We start from the raw sequence: 22,454 nt of genomic DNA, 5'->3' as shown, positions 1-22,454 counted from the left end.
TTGTGTAAGATTAATGAGATAAATTGATTCTGGGAATAAATTTTGATATTTAATAAAGTATCATTAGTCACAAATAGGTATTATGAATTGTTTTTTTTATGTAAACTTAAAGGTTAATGTGCAGAGGTCTTTATAAAACATGTGTTGGATATTGGAATGAGGATAGTGAAATCTAGTAACTAGTGAGTGATCTCGTTTACTCTTAAATTCAGTTCCAAAAATTTGTTTACAAAACCAAAGGTATTCTGTGTCGTTTATTTATAAATGATTAAAAATTATCAAAAGCTCACAATTCGATGAAAAAAAGATTCTCATTTCTAAACAACTTAAACTATGTGGATCATTTTTTTTGCTGGACAAGCATCTTATAGTATCTATGATTTCGTATAAGTCTTATTCTCTAAAATCTTATACCTATTTAAAAATCGCAGTGTTTGGTGGCGTTAAAGGTGTTAGAATTGCATCCAGTGAGCTTCACTGGACTTGATTCCATGGCGCATGGGTCTGACAACCCCATCCCTGTATAAGAAAAAATAATAATGGATGTCCTGAACACCCCTTGGGGGAAGACCTACACTGAGAGAAATCCGAAAAAGTTAAAATAACATTCCAGAAATGTTAATTTTACCCTGCAATATTGATCCGAAAACGGTGTAAATATTACCCTTTTTAGGTGTATTATGAGTTAAAGTTACCCTTCTTTCATGTTGATTTTACCCTTAAAAGGTGTAAAATTAACATTAAAAAATGTTGATATATTTTTACACCCAAAAGTGTTAAAGTTATGACGAAAAAAAGTTAATCGCAGCCTTTTTTTTTCTTAGTGTAGTTCCTCTATGGAACGTTGTGCCACCATTATTATATTATTAGTGTATGATGGTACCCCTGTTTGGTGCTGCCCCAGTTTCCCCTATATAAAAAGGATTTTTTTTAACTTTATACAACTCTTAATCCTTTAACACGAAACCTACCGACCGGTTTTGGTGGATTTTCCTAGCGCTCTCTGTCAAATGACAGACTACGGTAGGTAGGATACTCAAAAAAAATTTCTTGGAAAAGAGGAAGAAATTAAAATTTAAACACTGAAAAATATATTACATGCATATTATAAGAAGTTCATAAAGTTTGATAGTAACATTGTACCGCTTAAATATATGTTAGGGTGGAGTCTACACTTATGGATGTTATACACACTTATGGACAACACAAAAATCTTGAGTTATTACATTAAACAGTTTCGAAAAGTAAAAAAAAAATGTTAATTACATCATAAACTAATAATTTTATAACTTTTCGAAATCTGTTTTACGTAAGAACTTAAGATTCTTGCACGCTATCCATAAGTGTATAACATCCATAAGTGTAGACTCCACCCTACTTTTAAAAAGTTTTCAAACCGGTCAATTTGATCGGTCTTGTTAGTTGTAGTGTTAAGGATGAGAAGATCAAAAATTGGGAGTCAGAAAAATCACTTTTTTCTGACTTCTTAGAGCAAAACATAACTTTGGAAGGCCGTAAGAAAAAGAGATGGCAAAGCGTCCCAGCTTTGCGGAATGCTCGTTCTCACGAGCTCTCCGTGAATTAGTTTTTCGCATAATCTTTTGGTGCTTACTGATCTACTGGAGATCAAATTGAATCATAAATCATAAAAGCATTTGAAAATAAAAAAAATTCGTTACTTAACCGATTCATTACCGCTGAAGACCGATGTAGCCGGGTTTGAAATTTCAATCCTGTCCAAAAAAATCTAAATTCAACTAAATCGGTTGAAAAATGGACCATCCAAAGTGATTGACTTTTGATCTTGAATAATTAAAATGGCGAATTTTCCGGTCATACATATGTTTGGTCGAAATGTTCGCTTGAACTACCTCTAAAACATATCCGAAAATCATTGAAAAAGCTTGGGCCAATTCTGAGAAAAACCAAAAAAACATGGTTTTGGAGAGAATGGAGGGAAAAGAAAAAAAACGTATGGAAATATTATCTTTTTATTGGGCGTCGTCGAAGACCGAAAGTCGATATCTTTTACCGTTTAAGCTCTATGACGGTGAGCAGTTGAAAAAAAAGACGATTATATAACATAACTGCTCTGTTTTAGTTCGAGCAGTAAAAAAATTGGGACAACGGTGTTCCAATCGTCCTTAAAGGGTTAAAATTTTTGTTCATCATATAATATTGTTTATAAGAATAATTTAACATAACATCCCACAAAAGAATCCAATATGAAACTGTGAATAAAATCATTTATTATTTCAACTAATTCATTTATGAAGTTTTGATATCCTACAACATTGAAGAGGATGGAAATCTGTGAAGCGCTTACAAATGGGCGTGTTTCAACATTTCAAATTGATTGATATAATAAAAAAATATATATTACAAAGTAGCGTGAGTTTTCTTCAATTATGGTTCAATTGGAATTGCATCTAACGAAAATATTATCTCTGTTAAATATATTGAAGCCGCAATTGCATTTAGTTTAATTAAATACAAAAACAGTTTCTATGAAGTATAAATTAAATTAAAAAAAAAAAAAGAAATAATAAAACTATGGTAGTAGGAAGGCAGGTATGACATACATTTTCTATTTTTTATTAAGTGAAGCAGTTGAAAAATATAAAATTGTGAATAAAAGTATTACGTTGCAAGTTCACATATGGATTTATTGAAAAGAACACCCTCCCTGAAGGGTTAGGATGGAGTTAGTTGTCCTGAAGTAGGGAAAATTAGGTCATCGCGTGCATGGAGCAGTCTGTGAACTAAATAGAGAAATAATTGCTTGGGGCACTTAAAGAATGAGACATTTTTCGATTAATTTCCTTCTGAGACATAGATATGTAAATATGTATATATTTAGCTCGTTTATGTGCGAATCACAACTAGAGAAAAAAAAGGTAACACAACACATATCAAGAACGCACACCTCACACAATTTCATCTCCATTTATGAGAGACACAATCAACACTGCTAACATGGTAAAACCTTCGTGTCACCTAAAAGGGTCAAGGTCAGGAGAGATGGTTTTATTTTTCTCTTTTTTTTCCGCCAGACACAATTTTCAACAAACACACATCATCATAATATCTATTCTTGATGATTTTGAAGTAGAAAACCGGCGAGAAAATTGGACTTTTTCTTCTTCAGAAGAAAAAGAGACACTTTCTCACTCATGTCCAATATTGAAAACAACCTTCAGATCTTGCACTGTATTAGTTATAAAATGTACAATAATGATGTGGCACTTGCGATGATAAATATATGTATATAAACGAAAAATAAAATGTTGGAGTGTGGAGACGCCGATTTTGCCGACATTCATTATCTCATGTGGAGCGCAAAAAGTACTTTTGAAACTCGTTTCCCTCCACTGCATACGTAGAGACTTTTACCATCCGAAAAAAGCCACCACTTTAAGAGATTTCACTGTATCCCCCACTATTATAATGTTAATACAGCATCACGAAAAAGTGTCTTTTTTCCAACTTCTCATCCATCCAATATGCTAAAAAATTCACACTAACGCCCGTTTTAAAACTCTCAAGACACAAACACACGCTGTTTCCTTCAAAGACGACAATCTCCACCGTATACCGCGAGTCTTTTGATGAAAATAGAGTGGAGAGCTTTGGTTTGTATAGCGAATATAAAAAAAAAGAGAAAAGATGTTTTATAGCCACCAACACACACAGAACTAAAAGTAATATTATTGAATGGTTGTCTATATGAGTGCTATTTATAGAACGTAAACAATAATACATTTGCGTGATTGCAGCTGTAATTATTTTATTCTATACGCCTCACTATCTTTTAACTTCTTTTCATCTCATCTAAGCGCTTTTAGGAATCTTTTTTTTTCGTTTGGGACTCCCCCAAAAATTCTTGGTGACATTTTTGAGAAAAACACTACAACTTTTATCAAATATTTAATTTATAAAGCTGTACTGATATTGTAATCAATTGAAAAATCGCCTTTTAATGACCAGCGCACAATAAAATTTGTTTTGTGAATATGTTTTTGACATTTCTGTGAGAGTGAATGAAACCGAGATATAGTAATCTCGCTTATTCTCATAGAAAAATTTGAAAACATGTTTACTAACAAAAATTATTGTGCGTTGGGCATAAGAAGTAGTCAAAAATATTTTTCGAATGTTATTAGCTTTTGGGGTAATATTAAACTCAAGTTTTGTTTCATAAAAACCCCTAAAATTAATTTTTATTTATCATATCGAGTTAGGGTAAATATGCCAAATTCCGGTCAGCTTGCAATTCCGGCTACCGTTTTTATTCCTCGAATTTCCATGATTTTTTAGTTTTTACAAGAGATTATACAATGCAAAAGAATAACAAAAAATGTGGCTTTGACAAACGAGATGACGTGAAAAAGACATTGGAAGAATTCCCGAAGGGCAAGGAACTATGAGAATAAAGGTGGCCGAAATAGGGCACCAAAGCTATGTCTACATTTTTATTCATTTTAAAATGTATTAACTCTTTCGCGTCATTAGGGTCATATATGACCCGGGGAAAAAACAATTTCTTTTGACTATTTACATTAATTGAAATCTATCGGTTTGTGCACGACATCATAATAGAAGGATGTAAGATTCTTGGCTAATTTTCTCAAGATTCCAGATATTCAGGAAAAGAAAATATTTGAGATCAAAAATCACGAATTTCGAACTTTGTGAAATGACATTTCTTTTTCAAAATTTTTTATATTCATATATTTTTTTCAGCAAAAAGTTCTTTAGAAATACAAAATAGAATATCCAAAGATTGTGTATTGCATATTTTGATATAATAAACTACTTTCAATTTTCCAGAAAAGCCGTGTAGAATTTTCCGGGTCATATATGACCCTATAGTCCCCAAGGGTAGCAGTGTTTTCGTCCCAAACCTGCAGCGAAATGTAGTTGGGACATTGTTTTTCTTTGTGAAATGCAGGTGGGACATCTTGCTCCTGGACATTTCATCTTATATATGATGAATTATAACATATTTTGCAATATTTTAGAGTATTCTGCAAGCGTCTCATGTTGTGCAATTGTATTGTGTGTAAATAAATATGTGGATAAGTTTATTTTTGCCAAATACCACTCAAAATATTGTGACAGTGACTGTTCAAGGGATTACCAGGAAGATTCCTTGAACACCAGGAGTACAGTGTTCATCAAGACAATCCAGTTTGCCATGGTTTTGGCCAAATTAGTAACTTCAAGCAAAAAAACTCTTAAAAAGCCCGTGATATAGATTTTGAAAATGGTAAATACACTTCCCTTGAGGACAACAGGGTCATATATGACCCGGGGGTTTTCCGAGTTTTCACGCAATGGAAAATTTTTTTCCTCTCTGAACTATTATATTTGATCATAAAGCATTAGGAAAAACTCAATTTTGCATGAATTCATCTGCTGAATAAAAGTGGGACGCGAAAGAGTTAAGAACTATTTTAAAGTAAATAAAGAAGATAAACTGTCTACAAAGGTTCCAAGCAAAACTCCTTATAAAGAAATAACAAAAAATTGTATTAGAAATACATTTCAAACTTGAGACTTTGGCGCTTGCATGCAACTATGCCGAAATTTGGCACACTGGGTTTCAGACCCAAGGCTTATATTTATGGTTTAACTTTTGTAATTTCTGATCAGTTAAGATTTATTGAAAAAAATGACTCAGGGTTGGAATATTAAAGATAAATTATCCATTAACTTTGAAAATCTAAAAAAAAATAGCTGCCATTTAAGATTATGATATCTTCGGGAACCGAATTAAACCTTTAGTCTCTAGTCTGAGGACCACTATTCGTATTACAACGTAAATTCTATTACAATATCATAATCCGTATTGGAAAACCTCGCTAGGTACCTTGTAGACCGCCAAGAACGCCTGTCCGCAATTTGAATGTGTTTTCCTCGCTTCAGGATTTTTTCATTCAGGATGATTCAGGATAATAATATTACTATTTACGTTTGTTCACATGTGAAAATGTCCCCATTCCCACATTCAGTTTTCTTTCCCCGGGCGGGATTCATAAATGTCCAGGAAACTTTCGACCAAATGCGCCTCATAAACGCCTATTTAAATTCTTCATTATTCATCGAAAAGATATAAGAAAAAATAAAGTGTCCTTCTATATATAGTATAATGCGTATGGAAATGGAGTAAAACTATAAGTTTAACCCAGTTTTAGAAGATCTGATATTCTTAAAATAAAAGCAATTGCAGTGATTTTTGAGAACCTGCTCTTAGGAACAATTATCTTAATACAATGCAAAATCAAAATTTACGCGCAGATCTTGCTTATTAAGAAATTATACTGGCTAAGCTCCGTAAGTAAGTCGCGGGACTCATATAAGTAATACGGTTCTTAACAAAAAAGAAAAAAAAACGTATTTTTTTGACAGTATTCACACAGTGTCGGCCATAAGTTTCTTGACAAACCTATGTTCAAGAAGCCAGGTGAAAAAATAGAGAAAATAACATTTTAAAACTTTTCTTGTTCTAAATGAGTTACTTGTAATCCATAAATGTTATTTATCTATTAAAAATATGAATCAATTTTATTTCACATCAAAAATAACTGTTCTCCCGAAGTTGAGCATTTTTCATTGACCATAAGTTTCTTAACACATTTGTAAAACTTATTCCAAATGGTGAAATACGTGAAACTAACTTCTTTTAACACGGTTATATTAAGAAGTTATGTCCTTTGAAAAACAAATGGTAGATTTGCACATTTGTAAAATTTAAAATAGTCAATATAAAAGCGATGATAAAGAAAATTAAAATAATGTTTTTTTTTGTTATACCTTATAATTTAGGTACTGAAATTTTTTCTGTATTTTTTCCAACTGGTTTCTCGAACAGAGATTTGTCAAGAAAGTTATGGCCGACACTGTATGCAAAGCCCTAGACACACTTACGACTTAAGCCGAGAGACGACTTCGTGGAAAATTATGGAAATGTAGTTCGACCATTATTTCTTATATAATTACGCTAATACGGGCTTCAGACCTAAGACTTAGCCATATGGCTTAACTGCTCTAATTTCTTATCAATCACGATTTTTTTTTAATTTAACTTAAGATTGGATTATTAAAGATAAGTGACCTATTAGATTCTCAAAAAGCAATAAAATTGCTCGCTATTCATGATTTTGAGACCTTTGGAAACTAGGCTAAACCTCTAGTCTGAAGACCGCCTAAGCCGTCTCTCGGCTAATCCTCAGGTCTGTCAAGGCACTAAGTATAATCAGAATTAGTAATTCGTTTGCCATTTATGTTCGTGAAAAATCGAATTCTGAATTAAGTCCTATCGTTCAAATCTTAGCGTAAAAAACTCTAAATAATATCTAAAGAAGAGTGTTAATTAAAGCCATACCGAAAAGCCTACCACCCCCCCCCCCAATCTTGTCTCAGGCGAGACATAATAACGGGATTTGAAGAGAGTTTTCGATTACTTACATTGGGATTACACATTGGGAGCAATTTTCGTCAAAAATGGCTTTTTTGAAGAAATTTGTCCGCACTGCTGTTGGTGGAAACGTCAAAATTCTGTCAAAACTACTATTTTTGACGAAAATTGCTTCCAATGTGTAGAGGTCTTAAGGGCGAATAAATCTTTTGTTAAGGGTTGAAGTAATACAAATTTAAAAATAATTTAATATTATAAGTTTTTTTCTTCAATAGAGAAACAAAGTTTTTATTCCAATTAAGAATGGTCAAACAAATCTAAAGTTAATGTTAAAAGGGTTTAAAGATAGGGTTTAGATATAAAAAAAGTATTGTTCTTTAAATTAAAGTCTCGTTTTTAATTTCTATATTACCCCTTAAATTGGTTACTGAAAAATATTTCATTGATAATTGAATAATTATAATTTAAAAAAAAAATGTCAACACATTTTTTTTATTCTGAGAAGATAAGGTTATTAGATTGTCTCTCCAAAATAAAAAAAAATTAAGCTTATCAGTTACAAGAAGGAACAGAATTTCACGTTTAAGTTTGGGTTTAATTCAAAGATAAGAGAAAGCATATTCAAATTTTTGCGGACGACACAAAAAAAAGTAGATACCATTTTTAGGGAATGCTAATGACCTCAATTCCTAAAACAATCTCCAAGGTCATAGACATTTCTATTTCGTCTTTGCAAAATTTAGTCCACTGAGAATTCAAGCGTACCGCGAAGATAAAAACCTCTAATCAATGGCCCTCGCGTGTGGTTAACAAAAGAATCACGTGAACAGCCCAGGCGCCAGTGTCTGCAGTTGGGGACTTCCTCTCTCTCTGACCAGCGCATCAGAGTGTGAGTGAAACACTAAAGAGAGTGTTCTAAGCTTTGCGTTAAATTTTAGAAACCCCCAAAAGCCACTCGAAAACGCGATTACAGTGAATTATACATGAGAGTCAGCAGCAGTGAAAATTTGCTGACGAAGCAATATATTGCCACCACAAATTTCCAAATCTTTCGACTATACTGAAAAAAGAGAGTCTCAGCTGAGGAAAAATTACACTTGGCCCCGCGCGCAAAATAAAGGGAATTGTGAAAATGGAAACAGAGAAAATTTCGCGAGACTTTTTTGGAGTAAGCAATACTTAGTTGGTTTTTCCATTTTCTTCAATGATTTTTCACGCGATATGGAGAAAATTTTAGAGACAGTCGCAATGACCTGAAAATGGAAGTGTTGTGCAGGTCAGCAAGAGCGCCTCCGCCCCTGAGTTCCATATTTCTGCCACTTTTTTCCCACTCACGTTGCGTAACTCCAAAAATGTCCATCTGTTTCACCAGAACTCCTCTCCATCCCCTCAAATCCTCTCTTCCGGGAATGACTAGCACTTTTCCCCCAGACACTCTGCCTCTTGGGCAAACACAGGGAACACAAGAGAATGGTAGGAAAACTACGTGGAAAATACTAACATACAATTTTTGTGTTGCCTTCGAATTGCATGGCCGTGTTTTTGCTCTCGGGGCTCAAAGAAAAAAAAACTGAGTACGTCAGGGCAGAATATTTTTCACTCCTGCGCCTCAGATTTCCACTCACCAATCGATATAGCAATTGCAATTTCACTATTGAATCCTATAGTACACAATGCACATTATTTTGGTGAGTTTACATCTCACACAAATAGTAAAAGGTCCATTAGAAAATTCACTTTTTTCACTTCTGCACACAAAACGCGAACGTCACAAAAAAAATTCACGTCGAACAATGAACTGTCACAAGCTACTGCCACCTTGCGGAATTATATCTTGCTACGATTTTCACTACAAAAACAATGGATTATCCAGAGATGAAATTTTATTTTGCAGTTTAAGGGAAAATTTACAAAATGAGTCATGTACATTCCACTATAACAGGTAAATCTTCAGGATCCTCCTCGAAGATGTCTTCAAAAGTCCATAACATCGTTTCGCTCAAATAGCTCTTGAAATGATCCACATCTCGAACCTTGCCCAAGATACAGTTTGCCACGAGTTTCCGGACATCCTGGTAAACGGTGTTCTCTGATGAGGGCTGCATAACTTCTACAGGCAGATGCGGGAGCTGATACTGAACACATAATAGAAATTTCCTATAGAAATCCTTGTATTTCTGGATCCCTTCTTCTGTATTGCAGATTATTGCAAGGATTTTTCGCCAATGAGCAAGTCCATCAGTTGAACATCCAGCCACAAATAGAGCAAAGGAAAACTGTATCTCAGCCAGGAGACTTTCCTGGGTCGAAAAGGACCCCATCAGTTTATCTAAAGCCACAATGGAATCCATGAAGCTGCTGGTGATCTCTGCAGGAGAGGCTTCTTTGCAAAATCTCGGAGGAATCTTTGTGAAATTTGGTGCTGTTCCAGGGATTGGCTTAAGTTGCGGCAGGAGATTGTCTTCGTCAAAGAGCAAGTCGATTTTGTGGGATTTTGGGCTTGTGGATTGGCTGCAAGTACCACCTCCTCTTGGTCTATCGTCATTTGAACAGGACAGAAGATCTGCACAGGTTCGAATGATTCCACAACTCGGTGAAAGATTTAACACAGTCTCAGCTGTTACGTAGGTGGTGAGATTGTGCCATTTGGGGAGACTGTCGTAGTCGTAGGGAGCCAGAAGTTCATCAAATTCTCGGATATTCTCTTGGATGAATTGTTTCTCGACCTCAGGATCGCCCTTTGTGCGAATTCTTAATTCCTCTGTTTCCGCATCCCATTCCCTAATTACAATCTCCCGTTCTCTGAAGCAGTGCATGAATCCCACTCTTGGGGCAGTGTCTCCAAAAGGTCCCACTGAAGCGCAGTAGACAAAATGTGGCCCCGGCGGAATCATCTTGACTCCCCGAAATTTTTCTGCAATCACAAATTTGCTACAATCGATTCCAAACTCCGTTTTTGGGGGTACCCCTGCAATTATCAGGAAAGCCCCATGATGAAATCTATGCAGAGCCGTCTTCTGGTCCATTTTGCTGACAGAGGATATTCTCTTTTTATTCCTGGGAGATTTTTGACTGAATCTTATTGAGCAGGAACTCAATTTGGTTTTTCATAACAGGCTGACCTCGTTTTGTCTTCTGGCTCAATTGTCTATTTCTCTGGATCTTTGCCTTTTTCTTCTGCTCAATTTCCTTTGATCTCTTCTCCCTTTCCTCCTGGATTCTCAAACGTTTTTCCTCAGCTGCCTTTTTTGTGGTTAGTGCTTTTAATTTTTGTGGATTCACCACGTAAAACACTTGGGTCGTGGGTTTTCCTTCCTGCTTGCCTTTTGGGTTGTTCTTTCTGTCAATTTTGCGATTTTTATTCTGAGATTTTGGTGAAAAATTTGATTTTTTCTGTTTTTCCGTCTTCATATTTCTCAACAAAACAAAAACACATGCTGTCCACAGCCCGACTGACAGCAAACAGTAAACATCACGGATAACTTGGATAAAGATTTTTGATATTTTTTCCGTTACATGCGGGAAGCATTCTCGAAGCATTAATATAATAGCAAAATAATCATTAAATGTTTTTATAGTTAACTGTATAAAGTAATTTTTAATAAATTCACGTAAAATTGAGATTTTGCAGAAAATATGAAGAGATTTGCTATCAAGAGTCCTTATCAGTACCAATTACCAATACGTAGATTAATAAGTAAAGTTGGACAGGTGGTAGTTCATCCGGGATTTGACATGTTGTTTTTTTTATTTATCGAGGGAACAGTGCGCGGCGTGCTTTTAAAAAAACAAAGGAAAATAATATTTTTACGCTAATAAATTGGGAAAGAATGGCAGCAAAATATAAAATAGAGGATTTTTCATCAAGTGAGGAAGACGAGGATGATAGGGTGTCAGAGGTTGAGCTTCCTGAGACGGACGCCGGTAAGTTTTTCTTAAGAATTTTATCCCGTAGCCCGTTACTTTCATGAAAAGCAGGAGGTTTTCTTGAAAAATATGTAATTTAATTTAAACACATGCCTTTGATTTGATTCTTATTCCCTGCCCTGCCTTGATTTGTGAGATTAAGTACTTCTAAATTCCCGGAAGGATAGAATTGTGTACAAATAATTATAAACCGATTGGTTGATTTGAATTTCACAATAAATTTTCATCTTTTGTAACGGATTTTCAAATTTTCCCGGCTTCTGCGATGTGAAAATCTTTTGTCTTTCAGATGAATCAATCATTATTATGCCCAAAAAGATTAAAGGTGTTAGGAAAATACTAGATTCCGATGATGAAGAGGCCCAGAGGGACTTTGACAGGATAACTCTTTCACCAAAAACACGCAGATCAATTGGAATTCGTGCTTCCACCAGGTTCAGGTCATCTTCAGAGTCAGATGATCTCCTGTCTGAGGACGAAGAATCCGAGAATAAGGAGTCCGAGGACGAAGAATTTCATACTGGAGACAATACACCTACAGACACTTCTACTAATATTCAAGAGTCCTTCAAAGTTGCAGCTGATAAATCTGGAAAATTAAACAATTCAGCCTTAAATGGAAGTTTATACCCTGGCAATGCTTCAAGTAGAAAGCTTGAAACTGCAAACTCTGAAGCGCTCTTGACTGACGATGAATCAGATGACGAGGAAACTGCTTCGAAATCCGAGGAACTCGAAGGTGCTGTTGGTGGTAAATCCCCAACTATTCACGATGACTCTCATTCAATATCCGGAGCAGATTCCTTTGCTGACGGCATTGTAGATAAATTGTCTTCAACTCGATACTCCAAAGTGTACGAGGTAGATGATGCTTTGGAGAAGGTGCAGAAGGGTCTCAAGAATTTAGAAATCTCTTCTGAAGACATTGTTATAATTGATTCTGACGATTCCACCACTGACGAAAAGAAAGTTCATGTCTCCGAGTCATTCTACAATCAAGAAAAAGAGAAATTGGAGAATTTGTTGGAGTACCAGCAAAAGATGAAAGATCTCTACAATAAATTGGGAACAAGTCTTCCCGATAGGGGAAAGCAAATCTTGATAAAACAAAAAGAAACGCAAGCAGAAATTGATGATCTAGTAAAATATATTTCTACGCTTACTATTGATGGGACAAAAGACAGTCCCAAGGTGAGCATAAGGGAGCGTTTGTCTGAAGAAGTGGTTGCTTCTCTTGAGTCTGTGCAAAATCTGACAGAGCCGGAAGAGAAGAGTGAGGAATTCAAAGAAAAAGGTAAAAAAGAGCCAAATCAACGAAAAACTGAAGCACCGAAGGCAATTAAAATTGCCCACATTAAAGAAATCCATAAATCACTCGATACATGTCCTCCGGAGGATATGCTCATGGAAGAACCGAAAGGTCTTAAGGTGTCCCTGATGGATCATCAGCGCTATGCTCTTACCTTTATGACATGGCGAGAGAAGAAAGTCCCCCAAGGAGGGATTCTTGGAGATGACATGGGAACGGGTAAGTCCAGTTAAATTGATTTTTGGCTAATTTTCGGGAATTTCCAATATGTAAAATTTTGGAATAATATAAATTAATAAATCTAGTGATAAGCCTAGATCAGCTTATTGCAAGTGAGATTCTTAACGTGAATTTCGAATTCACGAATTTCGTGAACTCGATTTGGAACTGAAATTGGGAGAGTTATGTAGTAATTTTGAATAAAATTTCCCAAATAAATGCAAATTTTGTATTTAAACAAAAAAAATCTAGGATTGGGATGAACTGACCGAAAGATAGTAACATTGAGTACTAGGGGAAAGTGCCCATGTTTTGCACGGTCCCAAGCTTCAATAGACTACATTTTTGCTATGTTTCTGAATAAATGTGACTCCGCATTATATTTGAAAAACAGGACACTTCCCCTTAGTTTTTAAAATATAGGTGCGATGAGTCACATTTATTGAAAAACATAGGAAAAATCTAGTCATTATGAAGCTTGGGACCCTATTGTAAAGCATGGGCACTTCCCCTACATTTCCTGAAAAGGAGAGCTTGCATTTTTATGTTTAACTTTTTTTTTTAATAATTAAATTTTTACAACATTTTCAAAATTAAGTAAAACCAGTAAAAACTTAAATTTGTTAGTTTAAATTTTCAAGGCAAATAGTATTCTATGATATTTATAAACTGTTCAAAAATCAAAATTTTTGGAAGTCGCGGTTTTGAAAAATAAATTTATAGCCTCTAACCATTAGAGAAAATTATGTCCATATTTAACAGTTTTTTCTACACGGGCGTAGACAATTTACTTCGATATACATATAGACATAAATTGCTCTAGTGTGTAGAGGCAATTATTTTTAAATAAAAATGTTTTATTGACAAAAAGGTGTGCCAAAGCGTCCCAGGCTTTGCGAAATGCTCAAACTCGTGACTTAGATTTAGATGCTATACCGCAAAAGTACTTTCGCATGATTTACCGTTTATCGGTTCTCAACCGATTTCAACCGGTTCATAAATCTCTCAAAAGATCCCCCAAAATAGTTTTAAAAGTAATAGGATTGATTTTCAGATAAAAATTTCTTATCGGTTATGAACCGTTTCATTACCGATTCAAAACCGATTGGAACCAGTTAAGTTGTATAGGAAATTCGAAGACCTTTCCAACGACCCCAAACATGACCACATTTGCTTATTAAATGCACTCTCTAGTGTCTTTTTAACCTTTGCCCTTGAAAAACTATTATTAGGAATGATTCAACGCTATTTTCGTATATGGACGAAATGTTCGCCTGGATGATCTCTAAAACATATCCAAAAATGAAAAAAATCGCATGACGCGTTTTCGAGCAATCCCAAAAAAACATGGTTTTGGGGAGAAGGGGAAGGGGAGGGGTGGGGGGAAAATGAGGGGCATATTAAGGATCCTTGAATCGACTTATGGGGGGGGTTTTGCATTTTTTGTGTGTGTACCGTTTCATTACCGATTACACTCATTCACAATTCTGAACTAGAAAACTGGCTAAGAATTACGCATTTTAGAGTGTTCTTGTCATAAGTAACATGTTTACGTGGAAATAACAAGGGATGTTCGAGAAAAATAAATCAATTACTATTACTCGACCGATTTATTACCGATTGGATCTGATATTGCCGGGTTCGAAATTTCAATACCTCTCCAAAAAAATCTTAATTTAACCAAATCGATTAAAAAGGAGCCTTCCGAATTGATTAACATATCACCTTCAAAAATTCAAAATCGAGATTTTTCCGGTCGTCCAGGCTACCTCTAAAACATATCCGAAAATCACGGGGTAACTCATATTGAGAAACCCTCGTCAATTGTCCGAGAAACGCTTCGCGAAACCTGAGAAACCCACTTTTTGCATCGCGAAACCCGAGAAACCCAAGAATTGCATCGCGAAACCCGAGAAACTCAAAAATTGCATCGCGAATCCCGAGAAACCCAAAAATTGCATCGCGAAACCCGAGAAACCCAATTGCTGCATCGCGAAACCCGAGAAACCCAAAAATTGCATCGCGAAACCCGAGAAACCCAAAAATTGCATCGCGAAACCCGAGAAACCAGAAACCCATGTCAGAAAAAATGGGAATGAGTTACCCCTTGCCGAAAATAAAAGAGTTCTATAATAGTTCCTCTTTCGAAATAAACCAAAAAGCATGGTTTTTGGAAGGGATAGAGAGGGTGAGTTTAAAAGAAGAGAAACGTTTGGAAGAAAAATTATCCAAAAAACAATTTTTTGAAAATAAAAAAAAAGCATTTCGCCGGTTCCAAAGAAGTCTATTGTAAGTCTATTTACAATAGTATTAAAAATGTTATTATTGGGTGCAGAAACCTTAGATCTACATTCGCACGAAATTTAATGTTAATTAAGATTATTCCCGCAAAAGTTACAAGAAAGAAACTGAAAATCAGCTTACCAAATTATCGAGTTTTTTGCCCATAATTTTACTGTAAATAATTTTAAAAAGTAGCGTTAACCATAAGATATAATATAACTAAATGGCGTCCCCCAACTTCAGCTCTAAATCGAATTTGCATGCATTCCGAGTTAGCTCACATTAAGAATCTCACCTACATAAGCCGGTTAGGATTATCTGTCCCTTTTTGGCAAAAATAAAAAATACGAGTACACTATTTTTGTGTAAAAATATTAACATATGTAAAATTCAAAAACATCTAAAACCAATAAGGAACGGTTTCCATTTTTCCCGTCTGAATTGAGATGGATTGACCACTTAGATATGTTGGCTAAAGTTTTGTCAAACCAATAGTCCTTCAATTTAATGCCGAACTACTTTAAAAAAAAAATGACATTACTATTATCATTATTTTATTAATGTTAAAATAACCACATCTTTCGTCGCCACTTTTGACCGCTTTTCGCCATCATTGTAACCACTTCCCGCCACTTGCTTTGCATTGGGACAAACTTGATTATTTTGTAGAATATTGTTAAAAAAAAACTTTCAGCGTTGATTTTCCAAGTTAATCATATTTCTATTACTCATTTTATATTATTTTTCTTCGCTTATATTTAAGAATTCAATTTATAGGACTAAAGTAGAGTCTGCAGTAACTATAAACTATGACAGCGACCGTTTTTGTGTCCTTTAGGTAAAACACTTACTATGATCAGCTTAATTTTGCTGGATAAATGCCGAGATGAGGAGGAAGAAAGTGATGATAATGACCCGTCATGGAGGAGGCGAGAGGAGAGTCACCTGAAGAAAGGTGGGACTCTAGTTGTATGTCCGCCGACTCTGATGCAGCAATGGTGCAGTGAAGTTAAGACAAAATGCAAGGCTCGCACTATTGAAGGATATCAGCATCATGGACCCAATCGGGAGACCAAACCACGACGGCTTTCAAAATTCGACATGGTCATCACCACCTATCCAACTCTTTCATCCGAATTTAATAACCACGGACCACTGTTCGGTGTTAAGTGGCATAGAGTCGTACTGGATGAAGGTCATGTCATCAGAAATCACAAGACAGCAATGGCCAAAGCATGTTTTGCATTGCATGCCCGAAATCGCTGGATCCTCACAGGGACACCAATTCAAAATCGGCTGAAAGACTTATATTCTGTGATAAAGTTTTTACAATATGAGCCCTTCGATGACATAGTATATTGGAACCTTATGATCGGCGATACCAATGCAAAGAAGCATGGATACGAACGGGTACAGACTATTCTCAAATTGATCATGCTACGCAGAACAAAGCAGCAATTGCAGGACCGAGGCATAATGAAAGAATTACCCACCAAGGTTGTCAGGACAATAAATGTCACTCTCAATCAAGACGAGAACATTCTATATCAAAAGGTAAAGTAAAATTTAATCATTATACATTTCATTAACAATTAAAATTTATTTTATTGCGTTAAAGTAGACAGACACTGAGAGAAATCCGGAAAAGTTAAAATAACATTCCGGAAATGTTAATATTACTCTGCAGTATTGATCCGAAATCGGTATAAATATTACCCTTTTTAGGTGTATTGGGGGTTAAAGTTACCTTTTTTCATGTTAATTTTACCCTTAAAAAGGTGTAAAATTAACATTAAAAAATGTTGCTATATTTTTACACCTAAAAAGTCTTAAAATTATGAGGAAAAAAAGTTAATCGCACCCTCATTTTTTTCTCAGTGGAGCAATGTAGTTATCGTTACCATTGACCGTTGTCGTATCTAACTTTTTAGGATGTTTAATATAGTTGATAATTTATCACTAATTCGAACATTTTGCAAAGACGGAACTCTTTGCCATCCCTTTGAAATAAATATTTTTCATTTGTAAAATCTATTACATTAGAAAACGAATACGATAAGTCTAGATCAGCTTATAAAAGTGTGAAAATTACATTGCAAAATCGTTTTTATTTCTACGTAATGCTAATTTGGTTTAACAAATTACAGTAGACTCTCTCTCAATCGGGCATATGGGGTAAAATGTCATTCAAATTATCGAGATATTCAGGCATCAAAGTCATTGTAAATTCCACAAAAAGAGATCAATTATAAAGAATCACGATAAAACAAGGGAAACTACAGTGAATTTGAACAAATTAGGTGTGATTCCTTCTAATCACACCTATTGTAATCCTCGGATTTTCTCAAAGTGCTCCGATCGAGCTGAAATTCACAGGGTATATGTCTTGAACATCCCTGATGCCGAAAATCATAAGCAGGCAATTTCGGGTCCGGCTGCCGTCCAGTCGTCCGTAGTACGCAATATCTCTAGTTTGGAAAGAGATTATATTCATAATTTTTTTTTTAAATATGCTACTCGCTAGTACGACGATTTCTGTGCTATTAGTTTTATGAAAAACCGGTTCTAAACCGGTTAAAATCATGTTTTGTAGTTTATCTCGAAATCTGAGCATGCGATTTTGAATTCGAAATTTTACGCCAGGTTAAAAAAAAGCCGAGAGAACGAGAGTCTACTGAAATAATTTTATTCAGGCATATGATATTATATACTTAAACTTATGTATATATTGTAAATGAAAAAAATTTAAGACCTAAAACTTAACATCCGTTTATACCCTCCTTTAAGCTTGGAATACTTGAAAATGAGGAAAATTCTATGAGAAATACATAAAAGATAAAAGTATCTGATTTTCTATGAAACTATGAGAAATAGGGGTCTCAAATTTCACATTCCTTTAAAGCCTCCTTTAGGCTTGAGATATGCGAAATTTAGAAATTTTCCGGACAGCAAAAATTCAACGCACCTAAAAAAAAAAAACGCGGGTCGCGACAAAATCCGCGGACCGCGAGAGGACAACGAAAAAACCCCCAAAAAATTTCACAGACCGCTAGAAAAAAACCGTGAACCTCGAAAAAATCCGCGGGCCGTGAAGAAAACCGCTAAAAAATCCACGGACAGCGAAAAAACGCTTAATCGCGAAAAATTAAGTAAAAATTAAATTAAAATTCCGCGGACCGCGAAAAATTCCGCGGACCGCGAAAAATTCCGCGGACCGCGAAAAATTCCACGGATCGCGAAAAAACCGCGGGCCGCGAAAAATTACGCGAACCGCGAAAAATTTCGCGGATCGCGAAAAATTCCGCGGACCGCGAAAAAATCCGTGAATCGCGAAAAATTATCAAAACGCGAAATCTACTCAAATAGCTCTTCAAAAATATTTAAATAATTTGAAATACCCATAAAATTGAATTTTCTCCATACTTAGATTTAGCAAAATGCAATATCGTAAACTTATTGCATGTCTTTTTTTTACATTAAAATTACATGAATTACGTGAAATTACATGAATAGATTTCGAGGAAATTTAGCAAAGCCGTAAAATTAATGAAAATTCGATTTTTCATTGCAGTGTAATATTTCGAAAACTAAGGTAGGGGAGGGTGGGGCAGTTTCACCCCTAAATTGCAAAATGGATTTTGGGACTATTTTGCAAAAAGATTATGAACAGAAGTAAAACTTTGTGTATTCTGTGAATTACAGTTGGGTTTAGGGTTAATAAGAATAATAACAATAATCCTTTAATTTCATTAGTCTATTGTAGAGAAATTCATTTCACTTGAAAGGCAGAATGAATAAACGTGTTTATAGGAAACTTGCGATACTAGAATTGATTAAAATTACTATTTTGAAGTCTTCTAAGACTCTAAAACCTAAAAATATAATCGAACAACAATTTTATAACAGAATTTGAACACTAATTGATCATACAGTGAAAATAAAATATCACCAAAGATTTCCAAGCGTATTTTTTAATTAATTGAGCAATTTTCTGTGAATTTTTATACGAAAGAAATGTCTTTTGTAGTGCTAAGCCAATTCTCTACATTGTTGGATCATTATAACGCCTTAGAACATGCCCTTTTTAGTATGACGGTTTTATAATAGTATTTTAAAGACTTGAATTTTTATAATACTAAAAAAATTTTACAATATTTTGGTGAAAAAATCTGAAAATATATTATAACATTTAAATTCATCATTTTTAAGCACTTAAAAAACACTGAAGGATTATTTTTTTAAAAATTTTTTATGAACTTTTAGGAAATACTACTTTCCATAATTTCGAAATTTATCGGCAAAAACAGCTACAAAACGTTTTCATTGATCATTTTAAGTTAATTTTGATTAAAAAGGTAAATTGTTAGACTCTAGAAACTTCTCCGTGTGCTTGCATGAAACTGCCCCTCACGAACTTTCGGAACTCAAATGAAAATTGTCAGAACAGTCTTAGATTTCATTCCACACTAAATGCTTTATAGTTTATAATAATCATAAAACCACTGATAATTTAATACAATTATGTTACTTCGATAGATAAGTGCAATAGTTCAGAAATTGTTGAAAATATAACATTACAAAAAGTTTCATTTTGATGCAGTTTTATGAAATCAATTACAGAATTCAAATGAGAAGCGTCACGAAATTAATTATTTTTATGAACATGGGTCTCGGTTATCGCTTCAATAATATAAAGGTTTTATCCCATGCCTTTCAAAGAGATAAGAAGTATATGCAGAAATTGAAACTGCCCCGTCGTTAAACTGCCCCACCCTCCCCTACTGTCAAAATAATTGTTTATTTTTTAAATGATCTCACTCAAGTATAGCTCTAAGAATATCCTTAAGATCGCAATGCATTGAAGAATTTCGAGGATAATTAGAAATATCAAACCGATTGGAGAAAGTCGACCAAACTGTTGATTAAAAAAGGTGTGATTATATAAGAATCACACCTAGACATTGAATAATTTTACTTTTTTTTTGTTAATTTTAAAAGCTCTGAATTCTTACTTATTGCCACATAAATTTTTCTTTTTGATAGGGTTTTATTTATTTATTCGTATTTTGTTTGAATTATTTTCATTGTAGTTCTTGATTTACTCCCAAACACTCTTTGCGCAATATCTGGAGCAGAAGACTAATTATATGGGTCAGGATCAAGAATTTCTGAAGAAAACCCGTGCTCTCTATAGCACAATTAAGTCTAAAATAATGTCCCATGATGATATAAAAACGACGGAAATTTTCACACTTATTCTGCGATTGCGTCAGATCTGCTGCCATCCGAACCTCCTGAAGATTACACAGGATGAAGAGTCAGATGCCAATATATCAAGTGATACGTCCCATTCTGCAGTGAACTTGGTCGATTTGGTGGATCGCCTTGACATGGATAAATATCTGGGTGATGATGTTCCAGCTCTCAAGGCAAAATACAATAAAGAAATCCTCCTGATGGAGAAGGCAAGCTCAAAAGTTACAGCTATAATGGATGAAGTGCAAAAGGTGTTGGAAGTTGGGGATAAAGTAATTATTGTATCCCAATGGACAAGTTTCCTGGATATTATGGGTGCTCATCTGAAAAAGATCAATGTTCCATATTTGGTACTGACGGGACAAACAAGGATTAAGGATCGTGGAGAATTACTAGAGAACATTAATAATCCAAATCATCCCGTGAAGATTCTATTGTTGTCGCTAGCAACTGGAGGAGTTGGCCTAAATTTGGTTGGAGCCAATCATTTGTTTCTGATTGATCCACACTGGAATCCTCAGTTGGAGCTCCAGGCAGAAGATCGAGTTTATAGAAAAGGACAAATAAAACCTGTGACTATTACAAAATTTATCACAGAGAAAACGATCGAGACCAGAGTAGTGAATCTGCAGAAAGAGAAGCTCAATATTGCATTGACTGTAATTGATGGAGCGAAGAAATCAAAGGGAGCCGGGTTGAGCATTGCAGATCTACGAACTTTATTTAATATGTAATCTGGATGGATATTGTAATAGATTAAATTTCATCTATCACAGGAAATTTATTTGCATTTTAAATAATCTACTTCTTTTATTTTAAGAAATTTAGTTGATTTTCTTGTAAATGGAATTCCTGAGTGTACATAGGGGAGACTGGGGCAATATTTGTCAAAACGGATATTTAATTTTTTTACAAGCTCCCAGAGAATCTAAATGATTCCTATTGAACATATTTTTATAGAAAATTTACTGCTCTACAACTTTGTTGAGTTCACTTTTCTCTATCTCGAAAGGAAATCCGCTTTCCGAGCCATTTTCTAAAAGATGATTTTGTGGAAATTCTCAAAAGTGCTGGGGTAAATTTTGTCAGGCAAGGGGCATTTTTGTCATTTTCTTTTCCTTTGTTACGAGCTCTGGTGAATGAAATAAATATCTTGTTGACATATTTTGGTAGAATTGTTCCTCTACAATTTGACGCAAATCATTTGCCTGTAAATAAACGAAAAACATGATTTTCAAGTAATTTTCCAAGAGCTGTTTCTCGCAAGAAAATTCCTCTTGCCGCTCAAAAAAATACAGAAAAGGCGAATTGGGCGAGTTGAATGAACGAATTGCCGAATGAATGTGGCCGAATAAGAATATGGCCGATATGAAGGTTTATAGTGGTTTTGTGTTTACACTCTTTTAAGTCCTCTACACACTATGAGAAAACTCTTTAAAAAATGCCTTTTTAAAGAAAATTTCCCCTATCTTATAGGGAGAAACGTCAGAATTTTTTTAAAAAGGGTATTTTTTGACGTAAATTGCTCCTAGTGTGTAGACACCATTACAGAATTTTCAGATTTTAGAGTTTATTTGTGTAGTATAGTGAATAATTGGCATTCTATTGGACAGTCTTTATTGTCTTCTTAGTGGTATCCTGCTGACTTGAAGCCCGAAATATTGTGCAGGTTTTTGAGGTCTCAACAGAACAAGTGATTTGATTTGAACCTCTTCTTATTTCCTGATTTTTGTGCAGTTTGCAAGATTCTTGTCAAAATGGCATTTTGTTATTCACCATAAGATTCTGGCGGTGTTTCCTGAAGACAAAAAGGATTTCTTAGTACTGTACAAGAGGAACAAAGCAGCGAATTAAGTTTTCAAGAACCGGAAGAACCGGCGTAGTTAGAGATTCCTGTACAAAATCAAGAACATGCTTATGGCACAGAATTTCAAGGACTTAAGCAAGGCTGTCTTAAGACTGCCTGACCTGATCGCGATTCCATTGACAGACAAGAAAACTGAGATTCTTTCCGGAAAGTTAGTGGAGTTTTGGCGAACA

At 34.8% G+C, this 22,454-nt stretch overlaps 3 protein-coding genes across 8 annotated transcripts in view; 1 reads left to right on the top strand and 2 right to left on the bottom strand.

The window, feature by feature from the left end:
• LOC129804613 (myotubularin-related protein 4) overlaps nucleotides 1-9,216 on the bottom strand; it is a 50,161-nt gene extending 40,945 nt beyond the window's left edge. For 2 of the 6 annotated variants that reach the window (XM_055852106.1, XM_055852166.1), the window contains exon 1: nucleotides 8,674-9,216. In XM_055852106.1, the coding sequence (XP_055708081.1) occupies nucleotides 8,674-8,780 (107 nt within the window). In that variant the 5' untranslated portion in view covers nucleotides 8,781-9,216. Of the gene's footprint in view, nucleotides 1-2,997; nucleotides 3,158-8,673 lie in introns of those variants that run through there. The other 4 variants (XM_055852144.1, XM_055852130.1, XM_055852115.1 and 1 more) reach the window with 4 other exon arrangements.
• Nucleotides 9,217-9,285: 69 nt separating this feature from the next.
• On the bottom strand, nucleotides 9,286-10,887 carry LOC129805372 (protein AAR2 homolog). The gene has a single exon (XM_055853256.1). It carries the CDS (start codon nucleotides 10,444-10,446, stop codon nucleotides 9,340-9,342), a length of 1,107 nt encoding a protein of 368 aa, XP_055709231.1. The 5' UTR covers nucleotides 10,447-10,887; the 3' UTR covers nucleotides 9,286-9,339.
• Nucleotides 10,888-10,972: 85 nt separating this feature from the next.
• On the top strand, nucleotides 10,973-21,194 carry LOC129804670 (transcription termination factor 2-like). The gene is made up of 4 exons (XM_055852202.1): nucleotides 10,973-11,344; nucleotides 11,637-12,875; nucleotides 15,997-16,712; nucleotides 20,249-21,194. Exons 1-4 carry the CDS (start codon nucleotides 11,251-11,253, stop codon nucleotides 21,146-21,148), a joined length of 2,949 nt encoding a protein of 982 aa, XP_055708177.1. The 5' UTR covers nucleotides 10,973-11,250; the 3' UTR covers nucleotides 21,149-21,194.
• The last annotated feature ends 1,260 nt before the right edge of the window (nucleotides 21,195-22,454 follow it).

The sequence above is a fragment of the Phlebotomus papatasi genome, chromosome 1, assembly GCF_024763615.1.
Source record: "Phlebotomus papatasi isolate M1 chromosome 1, Ppap_2.1, whole genome shotgun sequence".
Taxonomy (NCBI): domain Eukaryota; kingdom Metazoa; phylum Arthropoda; class Insecta; order Diptera; family Psychodidae; genus Phlebotomus; species Phlebotomus papatasi.
Note: the sequence above shows the minus strand (reverse complement) of the source record. Positions and strands in the feature narration are given on the sequence as shown.